The sequence below is a fragment of the Mus caroli genome, unplaced genomic scaffold (assembly GCF_978045245.1).
Source record: "Mus caroli unplaced genomic scaffold, Mus_caroli_1 scaffold_5, whole genome shotgun sequence".
NCBI lineage: Eukaryota > Metazoa > Chordata > Mammalia > Rodentia > Muridae > Mus > Mus caroli.
In genome coordinates this window covers 7,441,205-7,466,563 of record NW_028227260.1, presented here as the reverse complement: position 1 = coordinate 7,466,563, position 25,359 = coordinate 7,441,205, and the positions used below count along the sequence as shown (strand labels likewise).

Sequence of the window (25,359 nt, the reverse complement as noted above, 5' to 3'; positions counted from 1 at the left end):
ACTAGAGTTACAGACTGTCTTTAGCTGCCATGTACTTGAAGTTGCGTCCACTTCTCTCCAGACCGGCACCGAGTGTTTCTTAGTAGAAGGACGTTGTTAAACATTGTCATAAATATCAACACACCCAGTCACCACATCAGAGTTAGATTAGAACCTACAGACAGAGTTCTTGGTAACAGGAGCACTGTGTGCTAGGAGGTTTAAAATAGATGTCATATGATGCTAATTCTAACTCAGTAAAAATTTGCAGCCGTAGGAACCTGTGCCGAGAAGAAGCCAAAATGGAAGATGCTCCTGCTTTCTATGGCTTTAAAAACATTTTTCTTACAATGTTTGCGACGTTTTTTTTCTTCAAGCTTTTAATTAAAGTTTTCTTGGCTCTCCTAACCCATTTCTATATCGTCAAAGGAAACAGAAAAGAGGCAGCTAGGATAGCAGAAGAGATCTATGGTGGACTGTCAGGTAAAAAAGACTTGAATTTCTTCCCAGCACCTTCACAAATTCCTTTGAAATGCATAGTGAATAGTGTTTCTAGAAGGTAAGATTTCCTTGTACTTGTGTGCTGAATGTGTAGTTTTAAAATGTGCCTTTTACTTAAAGTAGCAAATATGTCGACTGCACCAAGTTGTGAAGGACCTTCGAATTTATTTCCTTGGAAGTGGGTGGCTCTAGTCACATTTATTTAAGAGGTAAACAGAATAGTGGGTTTTAAAGGCTATCTTGAGAGACTTCCTACTAACCCAAAGAGGTCTCATAGAGCACTACTTCTCTTTGATATTTTCAGTCCATCTAACAAGAAAGAACATTGTAATAAGACTGAATTTCCTTGGGGAATTCCATGACCAATTAATTTGATCGAGAAGCACTGTGCCATGCTGTATGTATGCATATTGGGATGTCCTTTGCGAATGGAATTGATTGACCGTTTATTACAGGAAAAAAAGTCACTAGACCCATTTGTACATCAGTGGCGCCACAGAAAGCAGTAAAAAATGAAGGTTAGCATCACAATATGAAACTGCTAAGATTTTGGTAAAACATAAAACATCTTAAAGTCTCATACTTTGTAGAGGGCAGTCTACATCCTTTATGCTAGAATTGCCCCTTCATGGAGGAAGCAGACAGCATTGAGGAGGAGGAGGAGGAGGATCAAGAGGAGGAGGATGATTCTAAAATTGTTGAAAGTTGCTCCATGTATTTTTAGTGTTCACAGGGGTTCCTGGATTGCATCATGCTTTAGTTGGTATCTATTTCAATTTGCATCCAGGATTCTCTTTCAAAATAGACACGCTTCCTGTTTTCAATGCACTAGACAGCTCGGAAAAACATTAGACATTAGTGATCTCACATTGAGAAACAAGAACTCTAAACACGAGGCAACAGAAAATGCTTCAACTAGCTGGTGAAGAAGGTGTCAGAAGGCCTGGACCATGGAAAGAGATTTCTTTTGGGGATTATATATGTCACACATTTCAGGGAGGTATGTAATTTTGGTGGAAAGACATTAATGCCTTTTTTTTTTTTAAGTTTCAAATGAAGCATGATCTAGAAAGGTAATTTTGACATCAGTTTGGATGGGGGCTTCCTAACATTTGATGTTCTGTTAGATCATGATCCTTGTGCTTTCAATTAGGTAAAATTTAATAGGGACAGTGCTGATGGACTGTGTAAAAGGTTTTCTCCAGTTGCTCCTGTGCATGATTCCTGTCTTCATGTATGTCCTTACTGAAGCATGGATGCTGAGTACTCAGAACCTGTGTAATCATGCTTTGGATTTGAATCTGGAGCCAAACTTCAAATCCCCTTAAGAGATTCATTCACCCTCTAGCCTAGACATTTTGTTCAAGCTCCTGAACTGTGTCCATTTTCAGATACTGTTAAACACAGATGGACAGCTGGTGGTGAGACTGGTGCATATAAACCTTGTTTATTTATTTAATATATATGTATATATGTACGTATATATGTTTGCCTATGTATATGTGTGTTCTCATACCTCTCACATGTATGAGAATACACTCAGATTTGGTATGCCTTTCTGTAATAAACAAGCAGTAACATACCAGAAACAGGACCTTTTATTTTTGCATGATTCTAACAGTTATTTTTCTTTTGACATTGTTCATAGTTACATATTTAAGCCAGCAGCAACATTTTGTGAGCCAGAAGTAGTGGTGCGCACTTCTAATTGCAGTACTCAGGAGGCAGAGGCAGGTGGATCTCTGTGAGTTCAAGGCCAGCCTGGTCTATATAAATGAGTTGCAGGATAGCCATGGCTGCCTAGTGAGACTCTGTCTCAAACAAAAGAAGACTAAATAAATAAATAAAAAAAAATTTTTTTGTGATGGTGTTATTCTCAAACCAGAAACCATCTTTGCTGTTTGTCAGACAAAGATTTGTCTGGAACCATGTGGTGTTTACTCAGTCAGTCAGTGAACGGACTTAGAAACTCTCTCATCTCAAGGCGGAGTTGCTTGGTTCTTCTAGTATACAAGCATATTTGGACCAAATGAAAACACAAATCAAAAGGAGAAATTGCTTAACCCGAAGCCTGGCCAGGTTTGCTGCCACAAAGCTGAGTGAGGATTTAGAAATTGGGACATCTTTACACTTGCAGATATGAGCTTGTGGGATAATAGAATCTTCTTTTTAAAAGAAAACAAAAAGAAACCATTTTAAGGGAAGGCTAAAACCTTAGTTCATTTTCTAAGTTTCATTTGTGTTTTTCCAAAGGGACTGGTCCGGGACAGCCTGACTCAGTTCATTAGTCTTGCCTTTGATCGGTTTTTCGTCCTAGCACCTACCTAGCCTTTTGCCTTATTTGTTTCCCTCTTTACTTCATGAAACCTTGGCCTAACTGTCCTCTGAGTCGTTAATATCTCAGGTGCCAAGTAAGGACAACGAGTTCCTGGCAGAGGTTCTGCCTCCACAAGTCACCTGTAGCTCAACCCTCCTACCCCTAATGGGTTCAAAGGAGTCTTCTTAACACAGGTCATTGACTGCGCTTCATCGTCTGATCAGAACTGGGTGCCCTGGTGAATAGTCATTTAGCTTCATTATTTTATAACATTTTGGATATCTCAGAATTTTTCATTGCCATAGGTTTTCTTCCCAGTGAACTCCTTTGTCTTAAAATCTCATTAAGTCTAAGTTCTTACCATTATTTTGATTCAGAAATGAGGTTCATGACTTTTGTTCTCTTTGATAAATGCCATAGATGTTGCTCTCTGTGATTTCCAGTCTGGAACACAGATTGGAAACCCTGGGGACCAGAGGCTGTTAACAGGCAGTCTTCTAGGGTCATCTCATTCTCACTGAAAAATGACAAGGTAACATCCTTGAAAAATGTAAAAGGCTCTCATTGGCTCTTATTTTGAATTCTTGTAACTTAAACATATTCTGTCTGAATGGATTTCATTATTAAGTAAATCATTTGGGGTGGGGGTGGGGGTGGGAAGATAGTCATGAAATTTATTCAAAGACTCGGAGAACCAGAGATACAAATCACAGTTTGAGAGAAGGGGTAAAGTACTTGAACATTTCCCACACACCTCATCAGGAGCGAGCATGTTTGTAAACTAGCTTCATAATATATTTGCAGCCCTGTGACCCAGGCAGGGTGCCAAGGAAGTAAAAATAGAGCGCCCTAGAAGGCACTGAGTCCTATTTAAGTATTCATGCACTTGGAAAGATTGGTTACATATTTACTGAAAGCAATGGAAAAGTCCTGAATCTGCCAAAACCTTTAATCCTTAATTTCTTACAATTTGCTCTAATTCGCATACTGAGAAGGGCAATGAGATACTGTGTTGGGAACAGGAATAAAAACCAGGGGACCTTTCCTGTGGCAGATTCAGTGACACGGTTGTGTGAAAACCCCCGGGTCCATGTAGGGGACAGTCATCAGCAGAAGAACAGGAAAGGTTACTTCCAGGAAAGTGATTTTTTTTTTCCAGTTGGAAATACAACAGAGTTCTCACAGTTTTAAAACCAAGGTTTCACTCTGCCGTTTGGACTGGCCTGGAACTTACTCTGTACACCAGGTCGGTCTCAAACTCACAGAGATCCCTGCCTCCTGAGTGCTGGATGACAGATGACAGTCTCAGAATGAGGCTATCTTCAGGCTCTATGTAGTCAAATGTGACCTTGAACTTCTGATCCTTAGGTCTCTTCTCTGTGGAGTCCAGCATGCTCCACCTGCCCTGGTTTATACAGCGCTAGAGAGCAAACCCAGGGCTTCCTGCTTGTTGGGCCAGCACTTTTCTAACTTTGCTTCCTATTTCCCCAGCATTTAGCAGGGATAACCTGATGCCAAAGTGTCCCAATACTAGTGAATATAGCACAAGGATAGGCAGAATTTAGAAACCAATAGTTCTCGAAAACAGAGCAAGGATATTTTCTGAAGTCTCTAAGCCTGATTTTTATGGTTTTATTTCTAGCGCTTAACTAACCACAAGAACTTTTTATTTGGAGCAATGTGGTCATTCCTTTCAGGGTGTTCTTATGTATAAAACAACACTCTCCCCATCTCTCATGGAGGCTGTGAGGCTTTCGGCAAGGGGCAGACAAGTGGTGCCTGAAATAGGTAAGAATGCTCAGGCAGTTGCCTGAGTGAATTGTCCTGCTGTGCTCTGTAACTTGGGCTTGAAGAAGGAGCAGCAGAGGAGAGACGAAGTGAGGAAGGAACCCAAGGCTCGCTATCTATCACTCTTCCCTCTTTCTTGGGGCAGTGCCAGATGGCACCACAGGCTTATCCCAGGTGACCTCAGAATTATGGGTGAAAGTTGCCAGGCAGCCAAGGATGCTGCGTTGATGAAGAGACTCTGGAAGAAGTAGGCCACGGTCAGTGGGTAAGCAAGAAGCTGAGGGGCAGGCCTGATGGTGCAGGATCCACACACCCAGAGGAAAATCTGCAGCGTTTAACAGAAGAGCTCATGACACTGAAAGCCCCTCTTCCCAAGAAATTCCATGACCAGGGACTTCCAACTTGATGGTGCTGTCAGAAAGGCAAGGGCTCATCTTCTGGGAGGACATTGTGCCAGGTCATGTTTCCCACAGTTCATGTTTCCCAGCCTTTGTCCCATTAAAAAAAAAATCGAACAAACAACAAACAAACAAATAAAACAGAAGGGTTTTTTTTTTGTTTGTGTGTTTGTTTCCTTTCCCCAGTTTGACCAAAGTGTATTAAATCCGATTTTTTAAAAATCAATTTTTTGTGTCCTAATTTTCATTTCAACAAGTGTAGGTAGAGTACTCTGAATGCTAGCTCATCCCGTGACATCCCAAGGCCCAATGAGTGGGGCTGGCTGCCTCTTCCAGGGAAGTGGGAGTCATCTGCCCTGTTCCCCTTGCTTCTTTTTATCCTCAAAGCATCAGAGAAACTGACACCTGGAAGGAGGAGGTGGGAAGCCTGGGAAGAACATGCTGTCCTTGGGCAGCTAGCTGCTTGGTGGACCAGAGAGAGCTGGGAGTAGGGAGAGGCTGTGGCCTGTGGAAGCATGGGAGATGGTGAGAGTTTAGGAGGCGGGGTAGAGTCATTTTAAAGACCTGACTTCAGAGAACTACACTAGGGCCTAGGGAACACAAACAGGGCCAGCACCCAAGTGTGAGAGGCTACTGCCAGTATGGCTCCTACCACAACAAGTTTCTGTCAGTTTCCACCCATCCTCAGGTGGCTTTTGACTCCTAACACTGAAGGTGAGTGTGCCTTCCTTCTTTCCTTGACAGAAACAGAACCTGCACAGTCCACACGTCTTTGTTTAGGGCTGCTTTCACTCAACACTGGGATCATGTGGTTTATCCAAATACTGCCTAGGGGTTGTTGAGTCTAATGGGACTGGTAAATAATGGGAAGTTACTAGAAAGTCTGGTCTTGGCTAAAGGATGCACTTAAAGCTCTTGCTTCTTACAGGGAAAGTGATCAGAGCCTAAATGGAGGCAAGTTGTAGGAATCACAAATGTATTTCATGTTGATAGCCTAAGCTAATTCTTTTAAGAGTATGTGGGTGCTTAAATCTTGTTTTTATGTTTGAACAAGTTACCTCTACAGGTCAAGTCTCCTTTACACAAAATGCTTGGAACCAGAAGTTTTAGATTTCAGATTTTTTTTTTTTTCTCTCCCAGAATTCAGAAAATTTGATAGCTTGGGGAAGGGAACCTTAGCTTAAATACTAAATTCATTTATGAAATTTCATGTAACATATTAAATCATTTGGGGGGAAGGAAGCTGAGTTTTGCAGAGTGGCATTTTTTATGCATGGTGGTGGTGTAGCAGCACTCTGAAAGCTTTAGATTTTGGAGTGCTCTAGATTTTGATCTTTCGAATAGAAATATTTCACCTGTAGTCCCTCAGGCTCCGGGGGTTGACTAACTTCTTGTTAGAAGAACAGAATGCCAAAATCACACTGAAGATTTTGCTGCTTCCGTGGCTCCGGCTGCTGAGCTGCTAGTGTGGGTAAGGACTGGCTTCAAATCTTCCAGTGTCTGTGTTCACATCCAGCATGTCCGAAGCACATCTGCCAAGGCCTTAGGTGGAGATGTATGAGAGGGAGACTAAAGATGATATGCAAAGAGATGGTAAAGAGGTTTAGAAATATTCTGCTCCCCAGCTGGGTTCTGTCCTCTAAGTTAAGAATTTCATGAAATTGATTTGCAGCTAGTATTTCTGCGCAGACATGGCATGAAATGCTACAGAATTCAGTAAAGGAAAACAAGGACACAGTATAAAGAATAATAAATGAGTCAAGTCTCTGAATTTACTTTTCATTGTTAATGGTGGCTTGCCAAGCAAGGTCCACAAGATGTAAACTATATATACAACAAATAAAATTTCCTGGTTACTTTGACTTAAAAGTTCATTCTCCCTCTTATGTCCATTATTAACATTGTCATTCTGTTTCACTGGTATGAGGGGAGTACTTTTGGCTCCATTTTGCTCCATGGTATAATTTTTTGCTCTTAGGGAAACTTGTTTGAAGGTGTTAATTTGCGTGTCCCTTCAGAACCACTGGAAAGGCAAATTCACCCTATGTACCTCTCCCCAATTTGACTAGTCCTCCCCCACCGTCTGTCAGCCTTGCAAAGGTCCTGTCCTTCTCCAAAAGCAGTTCACCTCAATTTCAGGTGTTCCTTGGAAACCCTAAGAGGGGGAGAAGGGAGGAGTATAGTAGGACACGCTTCTCTTTTAAGTAAACTGTCACATTTACCAGCTTGGAGCCAACTCAGAAATCAGTGGAGATATATAAAAAGCACAGCATATGTTTGTCTATATTAAATACTTTTGTGCTTTTTTTCTTTATTATAAAAGTATTTCACATTCCCAGCAGGAGTATGAGATGGCAAACAATTTTTTATTTATTTATTTTTCTCTTGGTTCAAAGTTGTTTTCTGGAGCTAGTTAAAATTCCCACTCCTCTGCCAAAGCCCTCCATTTATGTTTAGCTAACTGTTCCATTAATATCTTCTCAAGCAAAGGGGGCCCGCGCAAGGTCAAAGAGCTTTCAGATATCATGTCTTGCCTCCCACACTTCCCTTGAGTCTCCATCTCTCCTGCCAATGGCTCCAGGCCAATTCATTTATAGAATGCCCCTCAATGTGAGTTGCTTCAATGTGTGTTCCTAAGAGACTATGCTTTGGGGACACTAATAGTGCACAGAGGATGACTGCCTGCTCTTACATTGCCTTCCCTCTGATGACATAGGTTGCGGCTCATCGCATTCAATCTTACGGCATGCGATGCCAATGTGTTTTACCAATGCTTGTTTTTCTGTGTGAGTCAAGATTGTTTCTACATTTTTTCTAGTACAATATCATGTACCTTCCCATTATAATTAGTACAGCCATAATTTAAGCCTGATCCTGTTATTTCTTCCACATTTTTCTCAGCTAGTGTCTTTTAGGAAGAAGCATATTGTCCATATTGATGTATTATTTATATCAGCAAGGATTTACAAGTTCTTGTCTTGATGGCATGTATCTTCTTACAGTCGTTGCTTACTTTGATGTGCAAATTGTCCAATATTTGACTGGAAAAAGTTCTTTTGAGTCATCTTCTACCCTTCCTTCCTTCCTTCCTTTCTAGAAGATGTTACAGGCCATAATATTATACATTATATATATTTTTCTCCTCTCCTCTGGTCTGGGGTTTGAAAAATGCACAGAATTTGTAAACAGGAGCAGGTCTACTTCCAAAACAAAAGATTATCCTTTGGCATTTTTCATATATGGTTACTTCTCAAATGACCATTGAAGCTAGTTAGACTTAGTGACAGAAACAATTACAGAAAAAAAAAAAAAAACAAACAAACCAAACATTCCTAAACTAGTTTGGAGGCTGTCCCTTAGAGAACTGCTCTGCAATGTCTACTTATTGGTCAGAAATGACCTTGAGCACCCAACTGTGTGGATGTACTTGGGTTGGCCTTCTGAGAGCCCTGCCTGCCAAATGGTAGATTAGTATATCTCTGGCTTTCAGATAAGAAAATTGGGATTGAAATGTTTCTGCAACACACTGCTGTTAGCAGAGAGCAGTCCAAGTGGGACTTGAGTCCTGGCAGTCTGGCTCTATGGGCCCCACGGGCACAGCTTCCTAGGGCTACTTTTGGGGATCACGCCATCTGAAAAGGGATATTTTACATTAAAATATAGAGATAGCATTATCAAAAGAACCAGAGAAAATGACCTCAGCAATTCAGGAAAACCTTCTCTTTTTCTCTCTTTCTGGGCTTTGCACACGCTGGCTAAATGTTCTTCTACTGAGCCATATTCCAGTCCTCTTTTCTACATCTCTTCAGATTTACTGTGTAGTACACAGGCATTGGATTTTGGGATATGAATGGAGACGACGTGAGTTACTGGAAATAACAAACTGGTCCCTTAGTCCTGCACTTGACAGGGACCAGCCCTCGGCTTTTTTTATTTGAAAAAAAAAAAAAAGTATTTCTTGTTAAAACTGCCTGTGGAAAGGCAACAGGAGCCACTGTGCTCAGTTCCCTGTATTTGATAAGGCCTAATGTTTGCTGCCCACAGTGGGTGGGCAGCACGAACACCTTCAGGAAAAAGTCTCCAGATGTTGATCGGTAGCTCATTTGTCTTTCAGACTGCTGGGCTGATCGATCCCCACTCCATGAGGCTGCAGCCCAGGGACGCTTACTGGCTCTTAAAACTTTAATTGCGCAAGTAAGTAAACTAAAGACGCTGCCCTCCGTGCCGTTGCTTTAATCTAGAATCACTCCATATTAACTTTGGCCATAGCTGTGCTCAGGTCCAGCACCACCATTTCCGCATCTCCATCCTTGTGCCTCTCCCCCATGTGTTCCTCTCGCTTCTGCTTTCTCTAGGAACTGCTTCATTTTCTTTCTAGTTCTCCTCCTTTTCATTCTGGGTCCTTCTTTTCCCAGCAGGAAGTTTCCCTCCCAAGGACAAAAAAGGGGATCCCTAAATTTATGTTAACTCATCTCACCTCATCTCATGCTCTCCCAGTTTGCGTTAGTGACATCCGTCTTGAGATTGCATTTGTAGGCGACTGGTGTCCTATGAATCACCTCGAAACTTGGTAACTTCAGTCAACAACAAATAATTGGATTCTCGAAGTTTCTAAGGGCTCAGGGTGCAGCTTCCCGGCAGTGGAGTGGCAGCTAGGTCATGTCATGACTCATGGTGCTGGGAGGGGAGATTGGTTTTCACACGAGATCACTTGGGTTTCATCACAGGGCGGTGTTATGAGATAGCAGCTGACTTTCTCCAGAGAAGGTACCTAAGAAGGAAGTCACATTAAAAAAATTCAACAACTTTATTTTAATTTTATGTGTATGGGTGTTTTGCCTGCATATATGGCCTTGGACTGCATATATGTGCATGCAGTGCCCTTGGCAGCCAGAAGAGGACGATGGATCCTCTGGGACTGGAGTTACTGAAAGCTGTGAGCTACCTACCATGTGGGTGCTGGGAACTGAACCCTGGGTCCTCTGGAAGAGAACACAGTGCTCTTCTCAGTTGAGCCATCTCTCTAGCGCCCTCATGGTTTGATTTTTTTTTCTTTTTTAACCCTTTGAGCCTGCTTTGATCTGACATAATTTCTCTTCCTACCATACTACATTCATTGGATGTAAAGTCTGTAAGTGCTGCTCACAGTAAAGGAGAAAGCATTATCCAAGTGAGGCAGGATTAGGAACTGGGCATCACTGGGTACCATATAAGAGGCTGCCCCACTGCAACAATGCACAGTTCAAGAGTAGGCTCTCAAATAGGTTAATAATCAGATAAATCATAGGCCTTGGGGAAGATTTAGTGAAGTCTTAGCCACTAACAACTCTGTGTTTATACTGGTGATTGTATCTCCTGCATGTTGAATGAATATCCGAGTAAAGAGTTATGAAATAAATAATAGTATACCCCGCATGTGCTTTGTTTGTTTTGGACTCTACATGTGAGCGGCGGAAATGAGTCACTGCTTTCTTTCCCATGTTCTCTCTATCACTTTGCCATTTAAACATTTCTTTCTCCTTTGGATTTAAACAGTGGAGATAGTGATAGTTTGTGCATGTGATTCCCTTTTAAAATGATTTGTTATTTCTGTTTGGTTTTGCCTTTTGCTTTTAAATACCTTTTTGCTCCAAATATTTATTGATTTCTGTGTGTATGTATGGGGTGAAAGGGGCATGCCATGGTGAACATTTAGCAGATAATTCTGTGGGAGTGGTTCTCTTTTATCATATGGGTACCAGGGATCAACTTAGGTTATCAGGCTTGGTGATAAATGCCCTTACCTGCCAAGCCATCCCCCCAGCCCCTTATTTTTGAGACAGGGTCTCACATATCCCAGGCTAGTCTCCAGCTTGCTAGATGCAACACAACATGACTTTGAACTTCTAATCTTCCTGCTTGCACTTTGGAGGTTCTGGAATTAAAAGCATGTACCACACCCGACTTACATTGGGCTGAGGCTCAAACCCGGTTTTCATGCAAGCTAGGCAATTATGTTACCAATTCACATCCATCTCCAGCTTCAGAGATGGATCGTTTCTTAAAAAGTCAAAATCAGCATCAAGGCTCTCTCTCCATTTGAGCTCCAGAACTTCAGAAATATTATAAAAGTGCAAGTAGAGTCAAAAGGAAAACAGAACCATTACTAATGATAAAGGAAAACAAATAAAAGGAAAATAAATAGATAGAAAATACATTAAATGGTGACAAGATGAGATAGGAAGACACTTCTCCTTAATTGTGTTTTTGACTGAACCCAGGACCTCACATATGCTGGGCAATTCTTTCCCACTGACTTAGCTCTTCAGCACAGGACAGTTTTCTTAGATGCTGATTATGGAACTAGAGGTCTTCCATGAGCTAGTCAAATGTCCTACCACAGAGAGCTCCTGTTTGTTTGTTTTGTTTTGTTTCTTTGAGACAGGGTTTCTCTGTGTAGCCGTGGCTGTCCTAGAACTCAGTCTGTAGACCAGGCTGGACCTTGAATTCACAGAGATCTGCTGTCCTCTGTTTCATCAGTGCTGGGTTTGAAGGCATGAACCACCACTGACTGGTTTGCCTATTTATTTTTAAACACTAAATTTCATCCAAATCTGTTACTCTTTTGTTTGTTTCTTTGCTCTTTGAGACTGGACAGGGCTCCAAATTAGTAGTAGAGGTTGTCCTTAAAGTCAGTCTTGCTGCCTCACCCCCCCCCCCCACCACACGCCCACTGCCCAAGTACTGGAGTTACAGTAATACAAAAGCAAGCCCAGCTATGCCTTTTATGGCATCACGTCTACACTAAGAACATGTTATTTTAGTAGTGTGATTAAGTGTGTGGGGGCATATGTAGAAAACCTTAACTTTTTTTTTTGCTACAATTCCTTTTCTTTGCCCATTACAACTACTCAAAAATAGTCTAGTATTATTTAAGATTTATTTTTATTATTTGTATGTGAATGTGTGTGCGTATCTTAGTGTCCTTGGAATCCAGGATGCGTTGTAAGCTGAAGTTGTGGACCACCTGATGTGTGTGCTGGGAACTGAACTCTGTTCCTCTAGAAGGGCAGCGAAGAGCAGCAAGTGTTTTAACCACCAAGCCATCTCTCCTGCCACCTACAATCTATTCTTTTGTTTTCTGGTTTTTCGAGACAGGGTTTCTCTGTGTAGCCCTGGCTGTCCTGGAACTCACTTTGTAGACCAGGTTGGCCTCGAACTCAGAAATCCACCTGCCTCTGCCTCCCGAGTGCTGGGATTAAAGGTGTGCGCCACCTCTCCGGCTGATCTATTCTTTAAAAGAAAATTTTATTTATTCATTATGTATTTATTTATTGTGTATGGCATGTGTTTTTACATTGAGCTATCTCTCTGGCCCATATATTCTACACTTCAAAAACTTTGTTTTGCATGTAGGTCATGTGCTAGATATTAGTAAAACATTAAGCCACCTTGAATAAACTCAAGCAGCGCTTTAGTTTAGGACCTTCTTAGTTGTCATGCTGTCTCTGACAGCTGGCTATCCACAAGCCTTACATATGATTTGCATTTCCTGCATGTCCATTTTCTCATGCACAATTTGAGAGTCCTATCTTGATCAGTGGTTCGCAACATGCGGGGTCACGACCCCTTTGCGGGGGAATCCAACTACCCTTTCCCAGGGTCACACATCAGCTCTCCTGCATATCAGATATTTGCATTACAATTCATAACAACAGCAAAACTACAGTTCTGAAGTAGCAACCGAGATAATTTTATGCTTGGGGTGTCACCCCAACATGAAGAACTGTGTTAGAGGGTAGCAGCATTAGGAAGGCTGAGAACCCCAGTGTTCTCTAGACAGTGTTTCAGGCCTGTCCAGTGTCACTTTTTCACCTAAAGACTGAGTTGTGGACTGTAGCTATGTTTCCAGTACAATGCTGCCACCTTGTGGACTAGGCTATTAAAAAAAAGTTTCTGTTCCTTTCTTTTCAGCCCTCCCTCCCCTTCCCATTCCTTTACTTGCCTATCCCTTCCTGTTTTCTTTTCTGTTATTACTGAATAGCAAGTTGAAATCACATATGGAGAAGATACTTCCTAACTGGGAGATACCTAGGGTTTTTGAAGCGCTGTTCTTAAACTTCCTTTTCTTATTACCACCTTCCACGAGAGAAATTTCTATACCACTCTGTGTGTGTGTGTGTGTGTGTGTGTGTGTGTGTGATACTATACATATAATAGGTACACAGATCAAACATTTACCCTTTAAAAAATCCAAAATTTTTACCCTAAAACATTTGACTTTATTCATTTATTTATTTAGTATATTTTAGACAGGATCTTTCTTTGTAGTCCCAGATGTTCTGGAACTCACTCTTTACACCAAGCTGGCATTGAACTCATAGATATCAAGCCTGCCTCTGCTTCTCCATGCTGGGATTAAAGGCATGTGTGCCACTATCTGGTAATTTTTTTCCCTAAAAGAGACTTTAGAATATGCTTCAACATGCTTCCTGTAGCAGAATATTATCCCTCTCTTACTCAACAACAACAACAACAACAAACTATTTCTTCCTCCAGAGTAGACTTTTAGAAGACAAAGGCTCAGGCCATACACTTCAAAGACCCATGTCCTAGCACATTCCTCATGGCATAGACCGTTGTGAGCAGTCTGATTTGGGTGTTTGGAACCAAATGTGGGTTCTCGACAAGAACAATGCTCACTTGTAAGTGCTGGGCCATCTCTCCAGTCCCCACTACTGTGTTTAGAATTCCATGGTAATAGTTTCTACTCTAGTCATGGTGCTGGTATCACTGCCCTCAGCCAGATGTCTAAAACAGAAACCTGTTGAGCAGCATTGCTTGATTTGCCATGATAGGACAGGTGCAGCATTTAACTTTCTTTTCTCCAAACTGCAGGGCATCAATGTCAATCTTGTAACAATAAACCGGGTCTCCTCTCTCCATGAGGCATGCCTTGGGGGTCATGTGGCCTGTGCTAAAGCCTTGCTGGAAAATGGTGCACATGTGAGTACTACCCTATCTGGCTCAGTTAGGTTTGTCTGTCCCATTCACTAAGGAGACATTACCTTCCGGAGTGTTTGCTCAATGAGCAATGGGAAGGTCTGGCACCATTTATATCTATATTTCATCATTTGGGTTACTCTTCTCTTTTCAGTCTATATAACCAATATGTGAATATTCAGGTATGTTCATTAAAAAGCATTTTGTTGTAAAACACAAATAGAAATTTCAACAGAGCAATGAAAAAATTTCAATTCCCTAAGTCAACCATCATTTTGTTTCAACCAACATTTTAGTTGTACATTATCAAAGTAAATGGGTTTGTAATATAAAACACATTATGAACTGTTTTAGCTTCTTGCCTATTGCTGTGACAAAACACCTTGATAAAAGAAACCTAAAAGAGAAAGTGTTTATTTTGCTCACAGCTCCATTACGGCTGGCAGGGAAGTCATAGTGTCAGGAGTCTGAAGCAGCTGGTCACAGTATGTCCGAAGGCAGAAGAAGAGAGCAATGAATACATTGCACATTACTGCTCAGATTACTTTCTCCACTCTTATGCAGTCTAGGCTCTTCTATCAAGGGAATGGTTCCACCCACAGTGGGCAAGGCTTCACACCTCAAATAAGGTAACCAAGATAATCGTGGACTGTAGAGATGGTTGAGTGATTAGGAGCATTTGATGCTCTTCCAGAGGACCAGAGTTTGACTTCTAGTACTCACATTGAGCAGCTCATTGCTGCCTGTAACTTCCAGCTCCATGGGGTTACACCATCTACTGGCCACTGTGGATACCTGAACCCATATGTGGTCCTGACCATATCCACATAATGAAAAATGAACTCTTCCACAGGCATTTCTGGAGGTCCATCTCCTAGACGATGCTAACTTCTGCCAAATTGACAAACATACAAACCATAACAAACTTTATTTTTAGTGTATATCTTAACTTTTTTGGGCAATATTTGAGTTGCTTATAACTATCACAGCTTCTGAAAATCTCAGTGACACTGTATTTAGTTCCCAGATTGTTACCAATTCTATTCTATGTCCTAGTCCTTGTATTCTCTATTTTATGAGCTATAAGATCTTTAAGTATTAGTAATAATTTTTTTACAGCTAAATGCACATTGAGTTTCTATGTGTAGAACTGAATATGAAAGTCTTCTGAACATATTCCAGTGCCTTCATGGTCATTGCTACTCGTCTGCTAGGTGGTGTATCTTCAGGGCACTGCTTTAGTAGCTCATGGGTAATAAATGATGCAGGGGAGGCTGTAAGACAACCATTTGCTTTCAAAGTCTGTGCTTGGAGCCACAAGCTGATTGTTGGTGGGAAATGGTAGATGTTTCTCCTTTTTAGAATGAAGTATTTGTCGGGGAGAAAGAGAACAATAAAGCAATGGTCTCTCGTTGTTGATGGTTTTCATAAATAGTTGATAAGTGCTCCATCCTACCCTTTAACAGTTCTATTGGAGCAATGGAGGAACAGAAGAAAATGGGCCAGTCAGTAGATAGCTGACCCATCAATATCCCAGACCCAGTACATTTGAAATGTGTGTGTCATATCCTTCCTTCTACACCGGCTTATTAGTATTTTAGGTTCCAGTTTCAGGGACTGGATAAAATTTCTTTCTGGTCTCCTAAGCCTGAGAATCTTCCTTTGTTTGCTGATACCCTATCTAATTCATCATAAAATCCGACTAACTTTCACTTTCTATTGCTCAGATTTATGTTTTCCTTTATTTTTCTGCCAAAGCGATCTGAAGAATTTATTATTTCATCAAAAGTAGCTCTCTCTGTGTGTTTCTCTTCCTTGATAAGTTTAAATTTACTTAAGAAGAGGTAATTAGTTGTCTTACCTTTGCTTTCAAACCATTGGCAGCTGGAGGCTAGAGATCAGTTAAAAGTATTGGCTGCTTTACCAGAGGACCTGGGGTTTGATTTCTAACACCCACATGGTGGTTTACAATCATCTGTAACTCAAGTTGTAGGGGCTCTGACTCCTTTTTCTACTCTTCACAGACAGTAAGCACACACATAGGGCAACCACCTCCAGTCCCAGCATTGGCAGCTAGTAAGGCGCACAGTCAATGTTTGCTGACATGAACTGAGAGAGAATGCTAGCAAATCAAATGGAAAGGCACTATTTTAAGTACTTCACATAGAATGACTCACTTGCTCTATCAACAATGTCATGGGCTTTTAAAATTCCATTGAGGTATGGAATGCCCTCAGACCTTTGCCAGCATGAGGGGGTCTCTCCAGGCACACACATAAGAATATGTACTTGGTGAGAAGGAGTGAGTAAATCCTGTGAGTTTTGCTTTGCCCAACATTAGGTCAATGCCCAGACTGTTCATGGGGCCACTCCCCTCTTCAATGCTTGCTGCAGTGGCAGTGCTGCGTGTGTCAATGTGCTGTTGGAGTTTGGAGCCAAGGCCCAGCTTGAGATCTACTTGGCTTCACCGATCCACGAAGCAGTGAAGCGAGGTAAGTAAGCCACTCCAGGACATGCAGAATATCGATGGGCTGATTGCACGTTGCATGAAACGGTGGTCATCTAGGGTCTAGGGTTAGTCTAGATGTTTTCACCTACAGGCATCTGGACTTGTATACTTACCATTGAAACTTCTTGAACTAGGCTCAGTTTCTGTTCTGCCAAAATATTTAAAGAGATAAGAATTATTCAGAAGTAAAATTGGTTCTGATTATGTTTTCTCTAAAGAAAAGGCTGGTTGATTAGTAATAACAGCTTGTGTGAGCATGTGTGAGTGCATGTGTACATTTGTATGTTTTGCCAGTATGTGTGTGTGTGTGTGTGTGTGTGTGCGTGCACGTGCCATGCACATGCAGCGGTCTAAGCACCAACCCCCCCGGTACTGGAGTTATAGGCTGTTGTGAGCTATCATATGGGTGCTGGAAATTGAACCTGGGACCTCTACAAGATCAGCAGGTGCTCTTAACCACCGAGCCATCCTTCCAACCTCACTGATAACACTTCTGAGGAGACATTTAAAACTATTGTCAAACTTTTACCAGTACCTCAGAAGAATTCCTTCATGTAAAATTCACTGATATCCTTAAAATTGCCCATGTTGATCTTGTCATTGGGCAAAGTCTCCACAGAGAATGCCTGCTTATGGAATTCTCCATAGCTAGTGAATTTATTTAGTTGGGAGTGTATTCTATACTTGAAGCTTTGGATTCATTCTCATCTGTTTCCTCCAGTCTAGCCAAGTAAACTTGCAGGTTCTCCTTTACAGGTGTGGGCGAAGAAGAGATTAGTAAGGGACAGGGTGTAGGACTGAGCTTTTGTGTGAGCACTAGTAATATCAGGGGTCATTTATCTCTCTGCCTCTGAAGTTTCCCTGGAGCAAGCATTTTCATGGTCTTCTTTCGCAGATTTCTTTTAATGATTTCCAAAACAAAGTGTTTTTCTTCTAACACAGAAGAAAACTCTGTTGCTTCTTTTTGAAAATATTTAGTGATTTATCTTGTGCACATGGGTATTTTGCCTGGGTGTGTCTGTGTGCCACATGTATGCAATGCCCTTAGAGGCTAGAAGAGGGCATCAATTCCTTGAGATTAGAATTAGCACCTTGTGGTGCTTGGAATTGAACCCAGGCCCTCTGGAAGAGCAAGAGCAAGAGTTTTAACCATTGAGCCACCTCTCCATGCCCCCTCCCGATCTCTGTAATTTAAAAAATTGAAAAGCCCATTCTAGAAAGCAATCCTGTGATTCTGTGCCTATTCAGCATGTTCCTGAGTGAAGGAGGCTATCTTATATTCCACAGGTCACAGAGAGTGCATGGAGATTCTGCTGACAAATGATGCTAACATTGAGCAAGAGATTCCTCAGCTGGGAACGCCTCTGTATGTGGCCTGTACATACCAGAGAGTTGATTGTGTGAAGAAGCTTCTAGAACTAGGTAATTATTAGAATATTCTTAATGAGATGAGCCTGCTAGGCTTGTTTTGTTTTGTTTTTCGTTTATCCTAGACAGGGTTTCTCTATGTAGTCATGGCTGTCCTGAAACTCTCTCTGTAGACTAGGCTGTCCTTGAACTCACAGAGATCCGCCTGCCTCTGCTTCCCAGGTACTGGACTTAAAGAAGTGAGCCACCACTGCTTGGATATTTTTTTTAAAGTAAATAACTCTAAAGATAGCATTCTTATCAGGCTAGAAAAAAATCATGATTGCATTGGATGCTTGAAAGCTAGATGAAGAACTCATCTAGAGAAGCAAGTATTTCTATTTATCTCTCAGTTCTGCTTCCACAGATGCTGGCCTTATATAGCTAGTATGCTTCTCCTTGTAGGTGGCAATATGGCCGCCACAAATACTTGTGCTTGGAACAAGAAGGAATACTGGCTCTCTTTGAGACACATGTGTGGGCATCTCTGAAGCGATCATGGTGGCAAAGGGAATACAGACTACTGGTGGACTGAAGGCTACACCTCAGTTTTCTCTGCAGTCATTAGGTATCTCTCAGGGTTCGTGAACTGAGAATCACAAGAAGATGCATCTCCAAAGGGAAAGCTATGTATGGGGTGTGGTGGCCATTTGCAGCAGACCACCTTACCTGTCTCCTGCTAAGGCAGCCATTTTCCACTCCAGAGTGTCATATACAGAAACCACCATTCCAGGGAAAAGGAAAGTATTTCAAAACTCTCACTTGCTTTGTGATTTAAGACACTTTCCTACTGGTGTAAACATGTAAGCTATAGGAAGAAACTTTAGTTGAGAAATTTAACCTCCAAGATTTTTTTTTTACTCCTATCATTTACAATTTTAATGTTGATTTTGGAAATCTCTTTTTGAGCCTCCAATGAGATAAATACTAAATAAATATCTCCCCACCTTTTGCCAAAAATTCCCCCAAATAACCATGTAACAGGAACTTCAAATATTTTGTTTTGCGTGTTAGAATGTGTGTGTGTACATGCATGCATGCGTGTGTGTGTGTGTGTGTGTGTGTGTGTGCACCTAACTTCACTTTTTACACTGCACTGTCTTGGAGTAGTCTTCACAGGCATTGCTGACATTTTGGGTTTAAGTCACATAGTCTCAAAGATTGCTTAACTACGCCAGGGCGTTTAAGATGTCTTTATATTCAATGGGTCACTGTGTCTTACATTCACACTCAGTGTTGACTGTGACCATGTGCTTTATTTAAGGAGCCAGTGTTGACCATGGTCAGTGGCTGGATACCCCACTGCATGCTGCAGTGAGGCAGTCCAGTGTGGAGGTCATCAATCTGCTCACTGTGTATGGGGCTAACCTGAACCTCAGAAATGCACAGGGCAAAAGTGCTCTTGACCTTGCAGCGCCCAAAAGTAGTGTGGAGCAGGCTCTCCTGCTCCATGAAGGTAAGAAGGGCTGGGTGTTTGCTTCCCCTCCCTAAGCACACAGCCATCTCACCCCTAGACTATTCCTCTTTTTTCCTTTCTCCTTTTAATCCAGCATGGTTTCATAAGAAGAGTCAAGTCCTGGATTCACTGCAGTATCTCCTCGGATTTTTTGTTCTTTATTTTACACATTGTATTTGTTGTTGCAGTTATTTTTCATGACAAGAAAATGTCAGACAACTTTGTTTGCACCCAGAAAAGATTCAACAGCCGTGTTTATCTAGAAAAAGCACACAATTGAATAAATCAAAGCTCATCTTTGTAACACTATGAGGCAGGCCGTGGACAAAATAGACATTATTACATAAGGATTATCAATAATGGCCAAGCACACAGCTTGTGCTCCCATAAGAGCAAATCGCCACATAGTACCATGGCCATCTTGGTTTGTGGAAATGCTTTCTATGGTATTTACACAATGTTGATGATACACCTAAGGATGTGTTTTTCAGAACCTTCCTGGTTTGGGTAAGTGGCACCAGATTGTCTTTGAGTTCAGACCATAGGGAGGATAGGTGATAAGTCTCAGAAAGCTGACCAAATCGTGATGTGGTTTGCTTCTTCTCCAGATCAGGGAGTAGTGGGGGGGGGGGTGGTCAGCATACCACATCCCCTTACTTTAGTTTTCACCACAGGCAAGAATAGAAACTATACATGCTGAGGGTGAAGAGCGAGCCGCACTATTTCATATCTACACTCAAACAGAGAACCCTTTGCACATCCATACATTTAGAAACTTTTTCTGAGCCTTGGCAGAGGAATGACTGGGCCAGGGAGAGTAAGTAGTAAGGATGACTGTAATGATTCGGTGTTACAAGTGCCTCCATGGACACTACTTTGAAACAAAGACTAACCTCATTGAACTCTTAAAAGTGCTTAGAACTTTACAGAAACACACAACTCCAGCTAAGAATGCGAAAAGTGAGGCATAGAGGAATTTGCTTCTAGAGGGTCACACACCAATTAGAGTGAAGCACTTGGATGCTAAGCAAGCCCTTTGACCCCACAACAAGCACTCTCCAAGCTCCAAGACCTGAATCCAAATCTCCTGAAACAATGTGCACAGCAAGGGTTTTTTTGTGTGTGTTTTGTGAAACCCTCCCAAAGTCCTACGTCTTGCCCACTGAAATGCCTGATTTATTGTTTTGCAAACAGTTTCTATCAGTGCTTCCAAAAACCTACCATGCCAGCAAATCATCTGGAGACCTTATTAGAATACAGATTTTGATCAAGGTGGACTAAGTGGGAGCCTAAATTCTGTCTCTTTAGCTGGCTCCCACACTTTAATTAGCACTGATCTATATTAGTCCTGATGCTCTTGGATTTAAATTGTTAGTGGCAATTTACCAGATGCCAGTTTGGAAAGTTCTTTTTGCAACTGTTAGCTGAGAACATAGCTGGTAACAGTTTGGACATTTTTCTTGACACACCCTCCCCCAAATTGGGAGTGTCTTCAGGCCCGGGGTTACTTGCATTCCTTATTGGCAAACTCCTCTGTCTTCAAGCTTCATAAACATAAGCGTTGCTTTGGAGTGTCTCTGAGAAAACTGGTCAGTTTGTCTGCATTGCTAGGTTCTAGCTTAGCTGCTTCATTTCTGGTTGTATGTGTCACTCCAGATTTAAGGACCACTGGGTGGGGATCCCCACCATTCTCAATTCCCAGCATTTTAACTAAAGATGAAAGTTTGATTCTCTGAATATATCCCCACCACATGTTCCCTGTCCACATCAATCCTGAATACCATCTGGCTATTTGCATGTGTAAGCCACTTTTTTTTCTTCATTTTTTAATACTGCTGTTACAGTAGTTTACTTACAATGCAGGTTTGTATAAGCCAGAAAGTAATTGCTTTCACTTGAGGAAGTCTTTACTGATAGACAAATGAGGAAATAATGGGATAATGTAACTGTCCCTTTAATAAATAGATTCCATGAGACTAAGTTCAGGGAACAATGGGTCAAAGTGATTAGAGTCCTTTCTATACATAGCTATTAAGGTGGAACCCTTGCAAGAACAGGGGGCTCTTTCAGGTTTGAGGTGGAAGCCAGGATTACCATATAAGCAGTCAGTACTGGGAGGCTTCAGGGGTACTTTGAGGACTATTTTGTCCCTGTTCCAGCTCCTAGCAGTAACTGTGTGATTACAGAGGCAGCACTTCCTGCTCACACCTTCTCTGTAGTTGCCCCTCTGTCCTGAAGCTCTGTCATAGAGCCCTGCACCCTAGTGCTCTTCACTTTGTCCAGCCCATCACTTCCATTAACATAGGCCCTAGTGATGGAGATGCACTCCCTACAGATCCACACTTCATTTTTCAAGAATAGTTAATATTGGAGGATCAACTTAAAGAACATCCTCTACAAAAGGGCAACTCAAAATCCTCTGCTTGTAAGACTTCCCATCATTTGGTAATTCCTCTCCCATTTAATTAAGCTTCTAGCATTCAGATCTCCTTTCCCACCCCACTGTGAGGTTCATGCTGTTTTTATTGCCTCTCTCAGGTCCACCTGCTCTTTCTCAGCTCTGCCGCCTGCGTGTCCGGAAGTGCTTGGGTCGAACGTGTCATTACGCCATCTACGAGCTAGGCCTGCCAGAACTCCTGGAAAAATTCCTCTTATACCAATAGCTGGAAACATGTAGTTTATTGCCTACTGTAGGACACTTAGCATACACATTCAGTGGCTTGATCTACTGTCCTAAAAACCTACTCACTCAATTAGAAAAAAGCTTCCAGAAATCCAGACGCTTGCGCTGAACAAGCTCCTGGTTAGTTTAATGATGGCCAAGAGGGAACCAGAAACCTTTTAGTTTTTGACTCTTGTGAACCAATTTAAAATGAAACTGAAATAGAGGGAAAGTTAATAGTCCAGTTTTGGATGATTCAGGACCCTCCATTTCCTGGTGCTGGGGTCAGCATTATGAATACTGATTAGACACAGGCAGATAAAATTAAATTAAACTACTCAAGGAGCCCTCTGGATTCACTCCTTCTCCAATATATTTTGTTAGTTTGTTGTTTTCCTAAAATAAATTTCTGTGGTGATTTTGATTTCTTTATATATATATATATATATATATATATATATATATATATATATATACACACACACACACACACACACACACATATATACACACACATACATATATATACACACACATATATATATGTATATTATACACACACACACACACACACACACACACACACATATAAACTAAGTAGGGCTGGAGAAACGGCTCAGGAGTTAAGAGCACTTGCTGCTCTTGGCCAAGACTTGGTTTGGTACCCAGAACTTACATGGCAGCTCACAACCATATGTGACCCCACTTCCAGAAGATCTGATGCCCTCTTCTGTTTGCTACAGCTACTACATGCACATGGTTAACAAACATGAAAATTCTTGCACATATAAAAATAAAAATAAAAATAAATGATCCTTTAAAAAATAACTAAGTAATTTAGAAGCATCAAAATAAAATGGGGCTTCTGGTGAACTGCAGTCTTGGTGAATAAGAAAGATATTTGAAGAGATTAGCTCACCCAAAGTTTGAAATTGATTGCTTGTCACTTTGTAAAATTGTAAGCAGCTCTAGGATTGAGCAACATTGGTCTCCCTGCACCCTGAACTTGTCAAGGGTATTGTCTGCTGTATGTTGTAATCCAACACTGGCATATTCTCAAAGTCAGGGTCCTCAGGGTTCTTGAAACAACCCCCCTCTCCTCCTCTTTTTTCCTTCTTTCTGTGCTGTCCCTTCCCTTCCCCAGTCTATTTTGTGACATTAGGACCTTAGAACGCCACAGGTTTTTCATTACTGTAAGAACTATTGTGACAGGTTGGTCACTGTAGGAATATTAGCTAAATGAAAATTCTCTCTCATAAGTTTCTAAGATTCATTCTAAATAGATTATTTTCAGTTCTTCTAGGCCTTCAGTTCTCAAGTGAGGATAGAAGACTCACTCCCCCTGGGTACATCTGGCAACATGTAGTAACATTTTAGCTGAGGGGAGGGTGCTACTGATAACTAGTGAGTAGAAGCCATAGCTGGTTTTTAATGGGTAGAATTTAAATATGTTGTAAAAATTCTGCTGGCGATATCATTGATTTCATGATACACTATAGAAATATAGAAAAATCAGCATGGACATAAACACCAGGCACATTTATCAGTGGAATAAAATTGAGGAACCAAATTTAAGTCCATACTCTTACAGCCATATGATTTTTGACAAAGAAGGGACATCTTCAACAAATGGTGCTGGACAAACTGGATGGCTGGCTGCATATAGAAGAGTGCAAATAGATCCATACTTATTACCCGGCGAAAACTCAATTCTAAATGGCTCAAGGATCTCATCATAAAAACCAGATACACTGAATCTGTTAGAGGAGAAAGCAGCAAAACTTTTGAACTCATTAGCACAGGAAATTACTTTCTGAACAGGATCCTGATAGCACCATCATTAAAAGCAATAATTAAATAGGACCTCATAAAACTGAAACACTCCTGTACAGCAAAGGACACCTTTATTCCAGCAAAATGGCAGCCTACAAAATGGAAAAAAAAGTGTTTACCAATTATATATCTGATAGGAAGTTAGTATTGAGACTATAAAAGAACTTATATATTGAATATAAAGAAAACAACTCAATTTAAAGGTGGGGTATAGCATTAAATAGATAATTCTTGTCTTAGGCACTATTCTATTGCTGTGAAAAGATGCTATGATGAAGGCAATTCTGATAAAAGGAAGTTTTTTAATTGGGGTTTGCTTACAGTATCATAGGATTGGTCTATTATTATCTTGGCAGGGAGCATGGCATCACACATGGTGCTGGAGCAGTAGGTGTGAGCTACATTCTGTTTGCAGGCTGATAGAGAGTGACCCCAGGCCTGGCTTGGGCTTTTGAAACCTCAATGCTCACACCTAGGGACACACTTTCTCCAGCAAGGCCACACCTATTCAATAAGACCACACCTCCAAATACTTCTAAATCCTTTGAAATAGTGCCACGCTATGGTGACTAAGCATTCAAATGTATGAATCTATGGGGACCATTCTTAGTCAAACCACCACTTTCTATTTCTTGGTCCCCAAAGTCTCATAGCTATATCATAATGCAAAAAAATTCATTTCATCCAATTTTAAAAGTCCCCATAGTCTATCACAGTGTCAACACTGTTTAAAGTCCAAAGTTCTCTTCTGAGGCTCATAGCAGTCTCTTCACTGCAATCCCCCATAAAATCAAAATAAAAAATCAGATAGCATACTTCTAGCATACAGTGGCATAGAATATGCATTGCCATTTCAAAAGCGGGGAAAGGAGTGTAGTGATGACATACTGGACCAAAGCGAGACTGAAAACAAGCAGGACAAACTCTGAATTCTGCATTTCCATGTCTGATGTCAAAGCACTCTTCATATTTCCAACTCCTTTCAGCTTTGTTGACTGCAGTACACTTCTTTCTCTTGTCCTGGTTCTATACCTGGTCTGCAGCTCTTCTCCGCAGATATTCCACACCTCTATTACCACCAACATCTTGGGGTCTCCAAGGCAATTCAGGCTTCACCTTCACATCTTCACACAATGGCTTCTCTGGGCCTCCATGCAGGGACACCTCTGACACACACCCGGCCTTGATGGCTTTTCCTTAGCCACAGAGGGAGATTCTACAACCTCTTTCTTCTATCCCTGACTCTAAAGCCAAAACCATGTGGGTGAAGCTGCCAAGTTCTTATCCTTGCTGGGGCTGGAGCTTGACCCTCTCCTTTAATTACACTGGCATTAACTGTTGATGGCTTCCTTCTACTTTAAGTTTTCCTCTAATTTTTTTTCACAATTGGAAGCTTAGCTGGGGGAGGGTGCTCTAATCCTTCTAATCCTTTCCATCTAATCCGTGATGACTAAACATTCAAATATATGACCCTATGGAGGCTATTCTTCAAACCACTGCAATGTCCATCAGCTGAAGAATGGATAG

General features: G+C 41.3%; 1 protein-coding gene across 4 annotated transcripts; it reads left to right on the top strand.

The window, feature by feature from the left end:
• The first annotated feature begins 209 nt into the window (after positions 1-209).
• On the top strand, positions 210-22,417 carry Asb11 (ankyrin repeat and SOCS box containing 11). 4 transcript variants are annotated; one of them, XM_021153571.2, is made up of 7 exons: positions 210-462; positions 9,098-9,177; positions 13,861-13,968; positions 16,307-16,457; positions 17,762-17,896; positions 19,146-19,337; positions 21,876-22,417. In XM_021153571.2, exons 1-7 carry the CDS (start codon positions 210-212, stop codon positions 21,998-22,000), a joined length of 1,044 nt encoding a protein of 347 aa, XP_021009230.2. In that variant the 3' UTR covers positions 22,001-22,417. The 4 variants fall into 4 exon arrangements, with proteins under 4 accessions (XP_021009230.2, XP_029328778.1, XP_029328777.1 ...); XM_029472917.2 differs by lacking the exon at positions 210-462 and adding an exon at positions 1,277-1,480; XM_085837912.1 differs by lacking the exon at positions 210-462 and adding an exon at positions 5,173-5,697.
• Positions 22,418-25,359: the final 2,942 nt, after the last annotated feature.

Bases quoted from the DNA above. Each gene is read 5' to 3' on its own strand.
- Asb11 (XM_021153571.2), top strand. From the start codon at position 210: ATGTCATATGATGCTAATTCTAACTCAGTAAAAATTTGCAGCCGTAGG. The intron at 463-9,097 runs GTAAAAAAGACT...TTTGTCTTTCAG, and splicing joins GATCTATGGTGGACTGTCAG to ACTGCTGGGCTGATCGATCC. The intron at 16,458-17,761 runs GTAAGTAAGCCA...TATATTCCACAG, and splicing joins CCACGAAGCAGTGAAGCGAG to GTCACAGAGAGTGCATGGAG.